At 42.1% G+C, this 14,624-nt stretch overlaps 1 protein-coding gene across 6 annotated transcripts in view; it reads left to right on the top strand.

The window, feature by feature from the left end:
- Window positions 1–14,624, top strand: part of MITF (melanogenesis associated transcription factor) — a 73,617-nt gene that overhangs the window by 33,475 nt on the left and 25,518 nt on the right. The window contains exons 1-2 of one of the 6 annotated variants that reach the window (XM_009284371.2): window positions 7,339–7,400; window positions 7,712–7,834. The exons of 4 other annotated variants lie outside the window; for them this stretch is intronic. In XM_009284371.2, the coding sequence (XP_009282646.1) occupies window positions 7,772–7,834 (63 nt within the window). In that variant the 5' untranslated portion in view covers window positions 7,339–7,400; window positions 7,712–7,771. Of the gene's footprint in view, window positions 1–7,338; window positions 7,401–7,474; window positions 7,835–14,624 lie in introns of those variants that run through there. One more of the 6 variants, XM_009284369.2, reaches the window with a different exon arrangement.

Below are 14,624 nucleotides of genomic sequence, written 5' to 3'. Positions count from 1 at the left end.
GCGGGGATGTCCGGCGGTGTGGGGAGCCGTCGCTGGAGCTGAGCTTGGAGTCTCAGCAGCCGTCAGGCACCTAAGCATCTTTAAAAGGTCTCAGGGTTCATTGCAAGCTCCAGAAAATCCTAAGCGTGAGTTTCAGAGTATTTTTCCTCCCTAACGCTGACGTTTCTTTTTCTTCCCTAGTTACACTGAAAAGGCCTTGCAGTAAACTGCTATATTAAAATATGCCGGTAGTGGTATTGAACCAGAAGTTATTCTGACCTGGAATCAAAATTAATTTATGAATTTGAGAGGAAGTTTGTATGTCAAGGGAGGTGAATCAAAGCTTGTATTTCAGGCTTCCTTCCTAAATATCACCAGGAAATTCCTGGTTGGAACCATCAAAATTCAGTTTGTGGACTTAATGGTTGGCTATCAATTAAAACTTTCTGTTCTTTTCAGAGGAGAATATAAACAAGCAACTAATGGAAACTCTCTTTCCTTGAAAGGAACACATTTCGAAACTGAGGTGTAGAAAACAGCCTATCTGCCTATCCCAGGTCTTATAAAGGTCCTGTCAAGGACCTATAGGCAGCACACTAAACCGGTCTTTAAGACGACTACTTCTAGCTACCTAAGGCTGTGACTTCTCTCTGCTTGTGGTTTGTTTGTTTTGTTTTGTTTTAATTCAGGCATGTGGGTTTTTTGTTTCTTCTGGGTTTGGGGAGCCCTGGCTAGAGGGGATGATATTCTCAGGAAAGACTTATTCCAGTTTACCGGTATCAGCGATCCAGAGAGCCGTTGCCCTTAGCCAGCATCACTGTCCTGACAGCAGCTGACTGATAAAACTGCTTTTGGTGAGACAGCTTGGTTTTGCTGGGGGGGCAGAGCTGCTCTTAGTGCTGCTACAGCCTCATGCGAAGTAGGGCTGTTTTGTTGAAGCAATATGGTGCTCTGCTAGCATTTCAGGAACTGCTTTAAAGTTAATTCCTGCCTTGTTAAACAGTGCTTTAAAGTTAATTCTTGTCTTGTTAAACAGAAAATTCTGAGAAGTGAGACTTAGGTTTAAAAAAATATGGCAATCTGTATTATCATAACTCATGAATTGAAAAGTCTTCCTTTCAGCAGTCTAATACTATTTTACTATGCTATTTACTTGACTATTTTAAAATTCTACTTCCTGACTCCCACCAAAACTATACTCTTCTGAAATACCACTGTAGCCTGGGTCTCAAAGAAACAATTTGTTCAGGGAAGGAGTAAAATGACCTTGAATGAGTCAGCACTTGTGTGTAGCAATCGTAAGCTTTCTATCCTCTTTGCTGTCTAAAAGGAAATTAATTCTGGACCACGGGCACCATTCATTGCGCGGTAGTTAATGGGCTCCATTCACATGAAAGTTCATATATTCCTTAAGGGTTCAGCCCTGTATGGTTTGCTATGTAAAAGGAAAAATAGTATTTAATCATGCTACTGTGGCTCTTCAAAAGAGTTTATCCTGTGCCTAATGTACATTGGCTTTTTGAGGGAAGAAAAGTGGTGCCTTCTGCTCTAGAGTGCTGCTTATTGAATAAGTGGTGGCTCTATACCAAATGGCTTCTGCCTGTTCCCAGGACTTATCCTTAGAAAACCCTTCTTTCTGAAGTTGCACCTTCCCCAAGAAAATCTATTAATTCCATTTATCTGCTTTGGTTAAAGGCGGTAGGCTGCGAGGACTGAGTCAGGTCTTGATGGCTCTGTGTGATCTGAGCACACAGTGTCTAGACACTCCGCTTTGGATGTGGAGTGAGGAATGTGCTGACTGCTACGGTACCCAGGGAATAATGACAGATAACTATTAGAGGAACACAGTTAATCCAACTTTGCATTTTCTTCTCTAGTAGCTGCAATTCCAGAAAACATGCCTAAATAGCTATTGCTACCAGCTGTATATAAGCAACAGGCCACCAGATGGGGTAAGGCAGAAGCAGCTTCAGCTGTTACTCAATCAATTACTTATTTGTGCCCACTTTTTATTTTTTGGGTATGGTTCTGTGATACGTTGACTGTGGCAGCAAAGGTGATGATGATGTCCCTTGCAGCCCTGGTAGTTACTGCCCCCATGGTTGCACCAATACATGCATTTGTGGGGTCACACTAAAAATAGTTACTGCCCCCATGGTTGCACCAATACGTGCATTTGTGGGGTATGTGGGACTACTGAGGCAGTTTGAGATTTAAAAAAAAAAAAGCCTGTTTTTGGACAGGTGACTTTTTTTTAATCAGCTTAGTGGGTTTGGTTGCTTGGGTCAATGTAGCCCTGCAGAACAGCTGTAGCTGCATAACTGAGGGGTAAGAGCAGCGAGCTGACGTGGTAGGGCATAACGAGCAGCCAGACATCAGCATCGACACCTTCTCAGGCCAGCTCTGCCTTTAGTGTGGAGCAGCAATGTGATTTTGAAATAAATTCCCAGTTGTCCCCACTTATTACATGTTAGCTTATTTTTGCCCAGTGCTGTTGATGAGTACTAATTAGATTCTTGTCAGAGGAAATTACATGAGAAGACCTTGTGTTATCCAGCCACTACTGGGAGTTCAGTCTGTGAGAGCAGACTAGAGCTGGTCTGACATCAATGGCTTGAAATGCATATAGTGTTCTGAACCGTTCCCCTACGGGGTCCCACATCTTGCACCACGCTGCTTGAGGATGCACAGCTAGCTGTGGTGTCCTCGGGACCGGCTGCAACTACATCTGCCATTGTCAAACCCAACAACAGTTGGGTTTTGCTATCGTGGATGTACTGGCATCTCCTCTGGCTCCTAGCAAATGTTAAAAACCCCCAAACTTTTACTTTTTTCCTCTGTTCAAACTTTGATTTAAAATAAACTCTCTTCAGTGTGAGCTTATTTGCATTTTTGAAGTATTAAGACCTCTAAACATATTTATTCCATCCTGTAAAGTAGTGACATGCTAAAATGGGTTTATACTTGAGGTTTAAAAAAGGGTGAGGAAGGTGGGGAAGATTGAGTTAAGATCTAGTTAATCCACATCAAATCTCTAATTGCATCCTTCTAACTCTAGCATCTGGTTGCCTTGAATTGTGTTATGTTCCCATACTATTTCTTGGGTAGCTAAAACTTTGTGTATATCAGTCAGTGATGAGAAGGATGTTGTAAAATACATGTCATGTTGTTTGTATTTTTTCAGTGTTAAAAGGAGATGCATGATTTTTTTTACGTAAATAAATACGGCTTTAGTGGAAGATACTATGCCTATTTCCCCTTGTGAACATAGTTCTGTTCTTGTAATAGCGTTTGAAGGGTTACATTAGTGTGGGTCAAGTGCGGTTTAAAATAGGATTCTTCTGAGACCAAGCCTGGAGGCCTTGAATTTCCTTCTCAAAAGACGTTTTGATCTTCTGACAAAACTATTACTTCTGAATTTCTTGGTGAATTGCATTTGCAACTAACCTTTGGAGAACTGGAATGATAACACACACTCTTCTTTGTGTTTTGTGAATGTGCCTCTCCTGGTGAGTTGTTGACTGGTGCTTTTTTGAAGTTCAGATGAAACCGTTGAAAAGAGTTTTCTGTAAGCTGTTTGGGAAGGTGGAGTTTGTTTGGTGTCATGTAATAAAATGTGATTCCAGTCCTGCAGAAAGAGCCCTAACCCCAACCTTGGTAGGACCCTACGCAGTAAAGAATCAAGAGCTTGTAGTCCCTTGCAGGCTGGAGGTCTTGTATGTGCTTGTGTGCTGAAAATGCTGCTGTGCCAGGGTACGTGTATATGCTGGAAGAGCACCACGGCAGAAGTTTAGACTATCTTTTCATATAACCTGTTTTTCACAGTCTTTAAGTTTTCACGATAAGGAACATGCTTGTGCAATATCTGTTGAAGTAATGATCCTGACTGCAGTTTTTTGTTACGACTGCAATATAAACAGGGCTACTGACAGCTAACTCATGTTTTGTCAAAAGATTTCACTGGTTCAGGTGATGGTCCTGCAAGTGCCCCATCCTCAGGCCTTATCAAGGGTCACTTATGTGGCCAAGGAGCTTCTCGTTTCACAGTGTAACTAATTATTTGCCTACCATATGTGAAATAACGTGAGGAGAAGGGTTTTCAACAGCTCATCTCTGGAAGACATGGAGGGGCAGGTGTGGAGAAGGTTACAAAAATGGCCGAGCTGCTGGATGTTGTTTTTGTAAGTATAAAATAGATCGTGATGCTATGTCTCTATGTATGTAAGACCCGAGATCTTAAAAGGGCTGAAATGTTGGCATCCTTCTTTAATAAATGAGCCGATGCTAGTCTTGTTTTTTCTGAGAGCCAGACGATAGCTACTGTCTGACTGTTGTGGGAATAAGATCATGGGGTGTAGAGGTGAGGTCACGCAACCTAATGGCTATTTGCCTTAAATACGTCTGTGTTGGCAAACTATTATGGGAGCATTCATTTAGCTAAGAAATAACTAAAACACTAAGTTTCATTATGGTTTCTGGGTTTAAAATTAGAGTGGAATAAACATACTTAATTTCTTACTGTTGTTACCTTTAATCTTTTGTGGCTACTGTGATGTCTGCTGTAGCACCTACTTTGTGAGTAAGATGTCAGGAAATAAAAGATGTAATGTTGCTTAATGGAAGAGTCAGACATTAGCACTCTACTCCCTAGGAAGAGCCACCACCATTCAAAAGTAACCCTGACACCGTTGTCTTTCAGTTTTGATGCTCTGTGGCATCAGTTTGGCCCCCTGGGTTAATTCTCCTCCAGAGTGGTGGCTTGCCACCCTGTACAAGGAGTATACCCACCTTTGTGGCTTGCAAAATCCCCCCCAGAAAATCCCAATTCTGGTATTTAGCAGAATGCTTCAGATCGTAGCCAGTTGAGTTTGCATGAAGGTGACTTGGATTATCTTACATTAGAGAACATGATGATCAAGCACTCTGAGGTACTGAAACTGTTTTATTACAACTCAGTAGGTTTTAATACAGTCATAAATAACATCACAGCTCGTTGAGCAGAAGGATAAAAATCAAGCAGTTCGGTGGTAAGCTAGCTTGCATTTCCTTCACTTAAATGAAGTCAGCGATTTATTATTATTTTAGGCTGTGTCTAATGATCATATTAGTAGTGTGAATAAAATGGATGTATCTAGACTGCTTTATTCTTCTGCTTATTCAAACCTTCCATATTGGGGCTGACATGAGATGACATTGGCTGTAGGCAAAGTGGTGTAGAGCCCGGCAAAGTCTTTCTAATTCTTTATTAACTGTGACATGTAGAAGCTCAGGACATGTTAACAGCGTAAAACTGTTTTGAATTAACAAAATCTTCATTCTCTTGCTAACTTTTTCTCATGGCGCTGTGTATTAGTCGTAAAGCGGATAGCTTCAGAACAGGCGTGTTCCAGAACGAGTGTCCTTTGTGCTGTAACCAGTGTGTTGCCAAGTGGTTTGTTAAAATAAATGGTCCTTTTGAAATTATTTTCACTCTTATTTTTGGATGCTTCTTTAAAAGTTTTGGTAGGAAGGCTTTTCAGTAGACGCACAGGCTAAGCTGTTCCAGCATGCACTGCGTGACACTGGTTGCGTTTCGTGTATTTGTTTTCTGTTGTCACATTTGGGTCGTGATTAGTGGCATGTTCTTGATATGTGCTTTGTAAGTGACCTTGAGAGCACTCTGCCAACCTCGTAGTCCCCATGTAATTATGTGAACAATGAGCGTAGCAGTCTTTCACCTAGATCATTTTTAGACTAAGTATGCAACAAGTGTAGATGCCCTTCTGATGTGCAGTGTGCCTCCAAAGTAGGTTTGTTGTGTTTTTTTCCCTCCTCCTTGAATATAATAATTCAAGAGTTGCATTTAAGTTTACAAATAGTTTTTATTTTAAAAAAGAGAAGGATACAACTGTTTCTGTTTGTGGCTTTTGGGTGTTTGATATATTTTGATCTAGTGCCGTCTTTACATCTCTCTCATCATCTCAGTGGTGAAACATTGGAACAGGCTGCCCAAGGAAGTGGTTGAGTCCCCATCCCTGGAAGTATTTAGAAGACGTGTAGATGAGGCGCTTAGGGACATGGTTTAGTGGACATGGTGGTATTGGGTCGACAGTTGGACTCGATGATCTTAGAGGTCTTTTCCAACCTTAATGGTTCTATGATTCTCTCCCTATCTTGTGTTTCAGTGCTGAATGCTGAAATTTTGTAAATAAGTACTTCAGTAGCCTACAGGCAATATGCTGAACACCAATTCTTTCTCACAAGCTAGTGTTGTGGATTTGAAAGACTTTTAAATCAAACTCACTTCTTGCTTAGCCCCAAAGGGGTAAAGATTATGTTCCTTAGCATTTGAAACTATCTTGGCTCAAAACTGCATCTCATATGCTATAAAATTGAGCAACCTTTCACAAACCTCATGGTGACAAATGAGACCAGTGTTGAGGGTATGGGTTTTTAAAATTTATGAAAGTAAAGGGTTGGGTTTTTTTCCCTTTCTGTACATTTTATTTACAGTTTGCGCAAAATAGCCTATTTTAGCTTAAATTTCACCCATGAAAAGTCAGTGTTGCATGACACACATTAAGACAAGTCCATGCAGGGGTGAAGTAGATTTACTGCACTGAAATCTGCTTTTGGCATGGGGACTCGAAGCTTCTTGAATTTTATTTACTGAAGTCTGGACAAGCAAATGACCTGTCCCATTCTGTGTGTGGGTAAATCCATGTCTCTAGCGAGTTGGTAATAAGGATTTTTATTTTAAAGTCAGCCTGTACTGTCTCTCCTTCTGTTTTAAGCTTAGTTCTGGTTACTTTTTACTCAACACCTTGTATAAAACTGATTTCTGTTTCCTCCTTTGTTAATTTTCTATGAAATATGTCATTATTTTTACCCAATCCTATTTGCGTTCTTCACATTTGATAAATGAGCAACACAAGCAAAACCAGGCGTGGAGAAGGACCCTTCTTCTAACATGTGGAAACTGCCTCCTCAGGGCATTGCAGGACTTGAGGAAACTCATGTTGCTCCTGTTCTACAGCAAAGTGCGTACTGTCTCAGGTGTGGGCTCTACAAATATATCCAGTATCTCTAAATCATTTGCACAGGTGAAAGTTGATGTGCTTTAAGTAATAGTCTGGCCTGTCAAGGCCCTGCTGGGGAGAAGGGTCGGTATTCTGCACCTCTTCCCTGCCGTGGGAAATGCAGTAGAATGAAGTCATTCAAGACACCAGTTTTTCCAGCAGGCTTGCGGTGAACCGGAGACCTAGAAGTGAAATGCTCTGTCGTGCAGGTCTAGCAGGGGTTACTGAGGGCTGGAACGGTGGCTGGATTAGTAACCCCTGTGAAATGTAACTGATAGTCTTGCTTAGGCTCTAAATATGTGACTGCAAGTCGAAGCTGGCACTGGCTAACACCATGCTTGGCAACCTTAGGAGGAAGATAAGGTTGGACAAATACTTTTACCTCTCTAAAGTGACTTTTTCAAGTCGATAGTGAACTGTGTTAGAGTGGTCTGGTAAATCTTGCGTTGTTGTTGCTTGGGCTGTAGGAAGGGTGGACGATTGTGCTGGGGCTGTGAAAGGCTTTGCAAGGGGAAGCTGGGAGCAGAGATGGCTTCAGACCGTCTGTACTGCCTTTGGGTTCTTGGGCAGCTGAAATGTCTGTAGTCCTATGACTCTGCTCTCTTCAGTTCACGTCTCTACACCAGGTCTTGCAAGAGAGCTTTTGGAAGCAACTTTGTGTCTATCTTCGACAGTTCCTGTGAGGAGGAGCCATTCGTGTCCTACTGTGAGCAATCTCAAACCCTCTAGTGCCGATGAAAGTGCTGCCCAGCTTCCTTACGAGAGAGGAGGATGGCAGAAGTGGACATAAATATGAGGTGCTTGAATTAAGCTTTTCACCATGGCAGTACCATAACTCAAACTTGCCTGTCAGATGCAGTTGTGTGGCTGATATTGTTGCCTGTTAGTCATAAAATATTTACGCTCTGAAGCACCTGGGATAGGTGAAATCATAGCAAAAGATTTGTGTCTGACATTTTATGGAGTCAATTACTTGTCTGTCCTAAAATGTTGCAATGCTTTTTGATATTCTCTCAGTAACTGTATAAAATAAAAATTTATGGCATGTGTGTTAGAAGTAAACAGCTGAAATGCTGGTTTCCTAACAAAAAAAAGCAGGAGTTCAAAGGACTGAATCCTGTCTGAAAGCCACACTTGTGGAATGGCAGCTAGTATGCCACTAACCTGCAAATTACATCAATTCCTGTCGCCTTAAGCGAATTTGGCTAACCTCTCTTTAATTTCCTTAGATACAGTTGTCATGTGCTTCTATAGCTAAGGCACAGTTTTTAAATACTAATCCACAAAAACTTTGTTCTTTTTGTCTGCTTCATGTCTTTCCCTTGAATAAAAAGTCACGTTACGCAGAGGAATTTTTGGTGATGGGCAAAACAACCCCTAGTTGTATAAACGATGTTCATTCTGTACAATGTGCCTTTTCTTTTTCATAACTATTTGTGCTTGAAGATGACTGTTGGATCCACTTACACTGCAATCATGATGCCAGATCTTAAATAACTTTCTCGTACCTGCCTTGGTTTTCAAGTTCAGAGGGTTTTTTGGATGAGTTAAGTAACCAGGGAGTTTTATTGTGCTAACTGATGTCGTTTCCTTGCGTTGGCTATGTCCTAAGGTAAAATGCTGGAATCAACTCATCCTGCCTGTCATTCCCTGGTCAATACAAGTAACTCTTCACCTTTTTCCTGCCTTTGGGCTTTCTGGTCAGTGTTCTTCTGGCCAGCCTTCTTGGGTTATGGACTAAAAGAAAGAGGAGCAAATATGATCTAGAACAGATGGAGGGAAGGGGAGGATGGTGGCTGGAGAAGTTACTGAATAGATTTATCTATTACTAAATTCACAGTGGCTCTATGGGGAATGATATATCACAACCCAATCAACTTAATTTTGATTTTATTTCAAAAGAGGTAGCTGTTCCATCTTGGAGGACTAGAGAGGCTTCAGAAAGCAGGAGGACTGAACTTCTCATGCGAAGCTACTTCAGGCCCCTGACGTCCTTAGGGGGCAAAAATGTGATGCCGTTGCTTAACGTTTGAATGCTGCATGTGGGAAAATGTCTTTGAGAATGAGTTAAGCCATTGTCTGGCCGGTTATTTGGATTGCTCTGAGTTGGGTGGTAGGAGGGCTCTTCCTGGCATTGCAGTGAAACCCATGATCAATATTTTAATGAAATAATTGAAGGTTTTTTTATGGTCTTTAGGATTTTCAGGCTTAGTGGATCAAGCTGTGGTGAATATGACTTGCAGAATCTTGAACCTGGATTAGAAAACTTCAGGAGAATAAACCACTCTTAATGCAAGAGGCACAAATTGATTGTCATTCTCCTCAGATGACAGGATGCCTGAAAGGATAGACACCTATTTATGCAGCTTTCTGGTTGTATTCAAAGTCCTAGAAAACAATTTGTTGCTGCTGCTGTTGGTTTTTTTTATCCTTGAAAGTGATGGGTTGAAGCAGCTTTAAAAAGCAGCTTTGAAGCCCTGGACTAGCGTGTTGAACGGGCTTTCTGCTGCAGTGGACCCAACTGAAGCCTGTAGCCCTTGCAAAACACTTCAGTGGATGTGGTTTTGTGTAGTTTTTCTTTGGGTACCATTAATTGTTAAATGACACAGAATTTTAACCTTTCTTAAAAATCCCATGACATTTAGCTGTCTAAGCAACAAAAAGTTCTATTGAACCGAGAAAACTGACCAAAAAGTATTTTATTTGTAATTATAAACTGTAAGTCCTAAGGCAATTTACTTGAAACAAATGTTCTTTTTAAATTAACAACAAAAAAAAAAAAAAGTGGGGGTGGGGGGAAAAGTCTTCCTCCCGCTTGGTTAGCTGTCCTCTGTAAAGCTCTAGCATGTCCCTGTGCCCAAGCCTATCTCTGCTTAAATGAAGCATTAAGTGGTTTGGCTTTACTTTCACAGAAAGTTTCAGTGGTGTATTTGGTGAGAAGAATCTCCTTCTGTGTGGTTTCGGGAAAGGGAATATGCTCCTTCCCAGCTCTGGGGGGCCAGAGGAGCGGGGCAGCCCAGAGCTGCTGGCATCGTGATGGCCTTTTGTCACTTGTGTTGCACCAACGGAGGATTTGGGGCATCTTCAGCTTTGCATGCACAGACATGAGGTCTCCACCGCTTAACTCCATGTCCTGGTTCTCAGCCATTTGCTTTTTGCTAGGAAACGGGTGTTGTGTCCTGTAAGCTCAAATGGGAGGAGGAAAGCAGGGGAAGCTGTTTTGGCTGCAGAAATGACTCCCATCTGAGCAGCTAGGCCTGAGCATGGCAGAGGGTGAGCACGGCGCTGGCTCTGGGCAGGACCCATGGTGAATCCCCCGTGCGGGGATGGCCAGGGGCTCTGGAGTGGTGGTGACCTTTGCCAGAGGGGGTGAGAGAGATGGGGGTGCGATATCTGCCATAAAAAAAGGTGGAGATGAAAAGTGGGGAAGACCAAGAGGCAGCGAAGGAAGGCCTGGGGGGTGAGGAGACCTGTGCAGGCAGGGCTCCCTGAGGTGGGACATGATCGCTGTCCTCGGGGTGGACAAGTCCTGCCCCGACATCTGGGTTTCAAGTGTGGCTAGTTCAGAGCTGGCTTTGTTCTCATCAAATTCATTTAAGGTTTTGTTCCTGATGGCTTTTCTACTTGCCCTGGTTGCCTTTCCTTCACTTCATGCAAACGTTGTGGGAACATGAGTAAACCAGTAGTAGTCTGGATATCTGCAAAAGTTTTGGTGATGAAATTGCATGTTAAATTGTTCAATAGTTACAGGAAAGACCACAAGTGAGTAAAGCAACTATTAAGTGCTTCAAAATTTTATAACTTTGGTATTTTGTGGAGGGTTTGGTTTTGTTTTGGGGGGTGGGGTGTTTTTGTTTTTTGGTTTTTTGTGGGGTGTGTTTTGGTATTTTTTGGTTTTATAATGCAGCACCTAAGGCTGTTCATACAAAACTATTCTGTGATCACACTGAAATAGATAATTTTTTTTCTTATTTCTCCCTGGATGGTAAGAGAAGTTCAAAAGCAGTGGTACTTGGAGATGTGACAAGTAACACATTGTGATTTTTAAGTAGTAATTGAGATGGCAAAAACAATAAGCAGTGTTCCACCTTGAAGAAATACTCTTAACACAAGATGTGCTGCGTTTGTGCTTGCTTCCTGGAGTTACCTATTTCAGACAAATCAAACCCATGCATGGACAAATTCATAAGTATATAAATAACACAGGACAACTAAGTTCGTCTAGTTACCGTCATCCAGGAGTACTGGTGGGTCAAAGCTTGATCCTACAGCAATTAATCAACTTCCGACTACGGTTAGACTCGATCTTAAAGGTCTTTTCCAACCTAAATGATTCTATGAACTTGAAATTTTCCTAGAGGATGATTGGTAGTAAAGCCACAGCTAATTACTGATTTTTATTCTGTTATAAGTTCCCCGTTATTTTAATCATTAGCCATTTAGTTTCTGGATTGCACTGCACAAAACACATTGGCCAAGCCAATAGGCTTCCCTGCCCTGTGCCTGCCCAAGAATGAACTCTCCTGTATGCCTCTAAAAAGGGATTTGGTCCATGCATACCCACTGGGAGTGGGGGTGCATTGCTCTGTTGCCACACAGCACTGTTCCAAGTTCTTGCCATCATTAGCAAGTTATTAGTAAATTAAGTCTGAGTGATTCCCAACAAGACTTGACAGGAGGAGCAAGGATCAGAAGTATTGTTTCAGTCGCTTGTGTTGGCGTCATACAGAGGAACTATTTGAGCCATATGCTTTGTGCTTAAGCACGCAGCTGTGCTTTGTGTTTAAATTCCTGAGCCCCCGATCACCTTAACGGGAAACATTTTTAGTTTTTCAAATTGAAGGAAGTGTGTGGGTCTACTCAGGAGTCCTGTGACTGATGTGTAGTATCATACAAGGATTTTGAGGAATGTAGTCTGAAGTACACCTAAAATTCCCACTGATATGGTGTGTATGCTTAAAGCTAGTGAAAGCCATTGATTGTTTGCTTGATTGATTCCAGACCCAAGGGCTGGGGAAAAATCTACTCTATGTATATGGGTTATTACTGTTGCTTCTGTGACGTGGAAGAAAATAGGCAGGAACTGTTTTTCCCCTAATCAGATACTTGAACTGGATGTATGCACTGGAATTAGCAGTCAGATGTCGAGATTAGTGAAGGTATGAGAAAGCCTTTCCCCTGCTTCTCCAGGATACTCCAAAGAGCAAGGGATGCGTGCTGAGTAATCAGCGTGTCTCCATCCACAATTTTTCCAGCCCAGCTCAGCCTTGTAGGGCCTAAGCTGGGTTACATATGGGTGCACTCAAACTGTTTTCTTTATACTGCTTTTCTCAGTGCTTCAGCTCAAGAAGCAGCTTACTAGCTCAGTGTCAGCATGGCATGAATGGATGGAGCTTAAATCGCTGTCCCATGAGACTCATAGTGCAGGAGTACCTGATGCAGTAACAGTTCTAACTGTGCATGGAGCCAGCCCGTGGAGATTAGTGGAGATGCTGCTGAGCTGGCATTGGAGGCTGTTCGAGCATGAAACCAGTTCTGGGCCGCTACTTCTGAGGCAGTGCTATTCTGTATTACCCATGTAAGCAGAACCTTGATAACCAAGCAAATTGAAAATGCACCTGAATACAAATTGAAAGTACAGCCTTCTTCCAGGTGTTTCTTTGCTGAATCAAGGCTGTAGGCTGCCACTTGGCCATCCTTGATCCGTAGTTCCTTGCAGCCAAATTCTTCTGTTACCATGGTGTGATAAATTTAGCTGGTTTTGCCATCGTCTTAAATAATTTCCAAAGTTCTGCAGATGATACTTCCATTACTTCTTGCTTACCAATACCAAAATGCCCAAAAAACAATGTTCTAGTCAGTTTAGTAATGTTACAGCAAAGGTTGGGTTGAGATTCCTGGAGATGCAGAGGATTCACTTTCAAGTTGTTCCGTTTTTCTCGCACGTCCCCATTCAGATGCTTTTCTTAAGGAGTGTATCCAAACCAATAAATTGTCATCTTGCACTTTGTCTCATGAATTTGGAAGAACAACAAGAACTATTCTTCACCCCAAGGGCAAGAAGGGGCTGAGGACCAAAATTAGATCTTAATTCAGTCAAAGCTTTTATTCATGGTTTCAAATCCAGGGTAGTGGAATTTCATTTTAGGGTTTGTTTTACAGCTCTTTGCTTGTGAGATATTTTGTCAAAAAGTAAGACTGCTTTATGGCTTATCTACAGGCTGACCATGACTGGTACATCTTGGGACATTTGCCTAAGTAGGCACATTTGGGCTGTCTTTGATGTAGAGACTGCAGAAAAGGATGCTCTAGGCCAAAGACAGAGTTAGTCTCAACAGAAAGCACTGAGTTCGTAAAAGTAGTCCCCCCCAGATTTCAGTGATGGAGCTCATAAGGCAGCTCGAGATGGCAGTAAGTGACACAGCGAAGAACCAAACTGAAGTTTCTCAGATGCCTTCTGTGTAGCCTGTCAGGCCTCACACTTGGCCAGAGCAAGGGTAGTTGAAACTGGTACGTCTGTCCAACACGGAACGTGTGTGAAGCTGTTTCCATCCTGTGGGTTCTCCTGTCCTTGTTGCACTGACATGCAGGGTGGGAATAGTTAGGTCACATTCTCCTCCATTTGGAGAATAATTGTATATTCTTGTATTCAAATGTGAAAGTATGTTTGACCAGCTCTGGATTAAAAGGAAATGTTCAGTCCCCGAATCTCTCCTTTGCATCATTTCAGAGCAATTTAATGACAGAAAAGGCAGTTCTCTCTGGTTCACTACTGGACTTGTGTGAGAAGGTGACACGTCCTTGGAGAACTGTGCATACCTAGTGTATAATGACTACAGTTTTTCTGGTCGTTTTTTTCTGTAAAGGCAATAGAGCATCTTCTTCGTTGCTGCTGATTTGAAGCCCAGACACCTGACAGTAAATGAATTTCCTCAGTTGCTTGTTGCCCATGTGTAGCAAGAGTTGACTCTACATGAAAATGTGGTCTACTGGATAACTCTGTTCAGAATACTTCCAGAAGGATACACCTTTTTCTGTGAGCCAAAGTGACTGTGTGGTGTGTCAGGAATTAAACTGACTAGAATATAATTTGCCTTTGCAGTTACGCTGCACACAAATATGCAGTAATGTTTATCTAGCTGTTACATTCACTGTAAGGGTGGGCAGAGGAAAAAAGATTCTCCCCCCAGCCAAAAGAAAAAAAGGGGACGACGACAGACGGACCAAAAAGCAGACAGTAGCTTCTGAACTACAGCTGAAATCTGTTGCCCTGTAGCGAAGAGGACGCACTTCTCAGCAAGATTAAAATTCTCAGAGAGTAGTTACGCTTAAGTAGAAATCTGCAACTTAAAAGTTTGAGAAAGAATGCAGCTCCTGTATTTAAGTTTCACAACTTACGCTGCACACAAATATGCAGTAATGTTTATCTAGCTGTTACATTCACTGTAAGGGTGGGCAGAGGAAAAAAGATTCTCCCCCCAGCCAAAAGAAAAAAAACGACAGACGACAGACGGACCAAAAAGCAGACAGTAGCTTCTGAACTACAGCTGAAATCCTGTAGCGAATAGCGAAGAGGACGCGCTTCTC

The sequence above is a fragment of the Aptenodytes forsteri genome, unplaced genomic scaffold (genome assembly GCF_000699145.1).
Source record: "Aptenodytes forsteri isolate BGI_AS27 unplaced genomic scaffold, ASM69914v1 Scaffold53, whole genome shotgun sequence".
NCBI lineage: Eukaryota > Metazoa > Chordata > Aves > Sphenisciformes > Spheniscidae > Aptenodytes > Aptenodytes forsteri.
The sequence above is the reverse complement of the archived record's forward strand: the minus strand, read 5'-3'. Positions and strand labels throughout refer to the sequence as shown.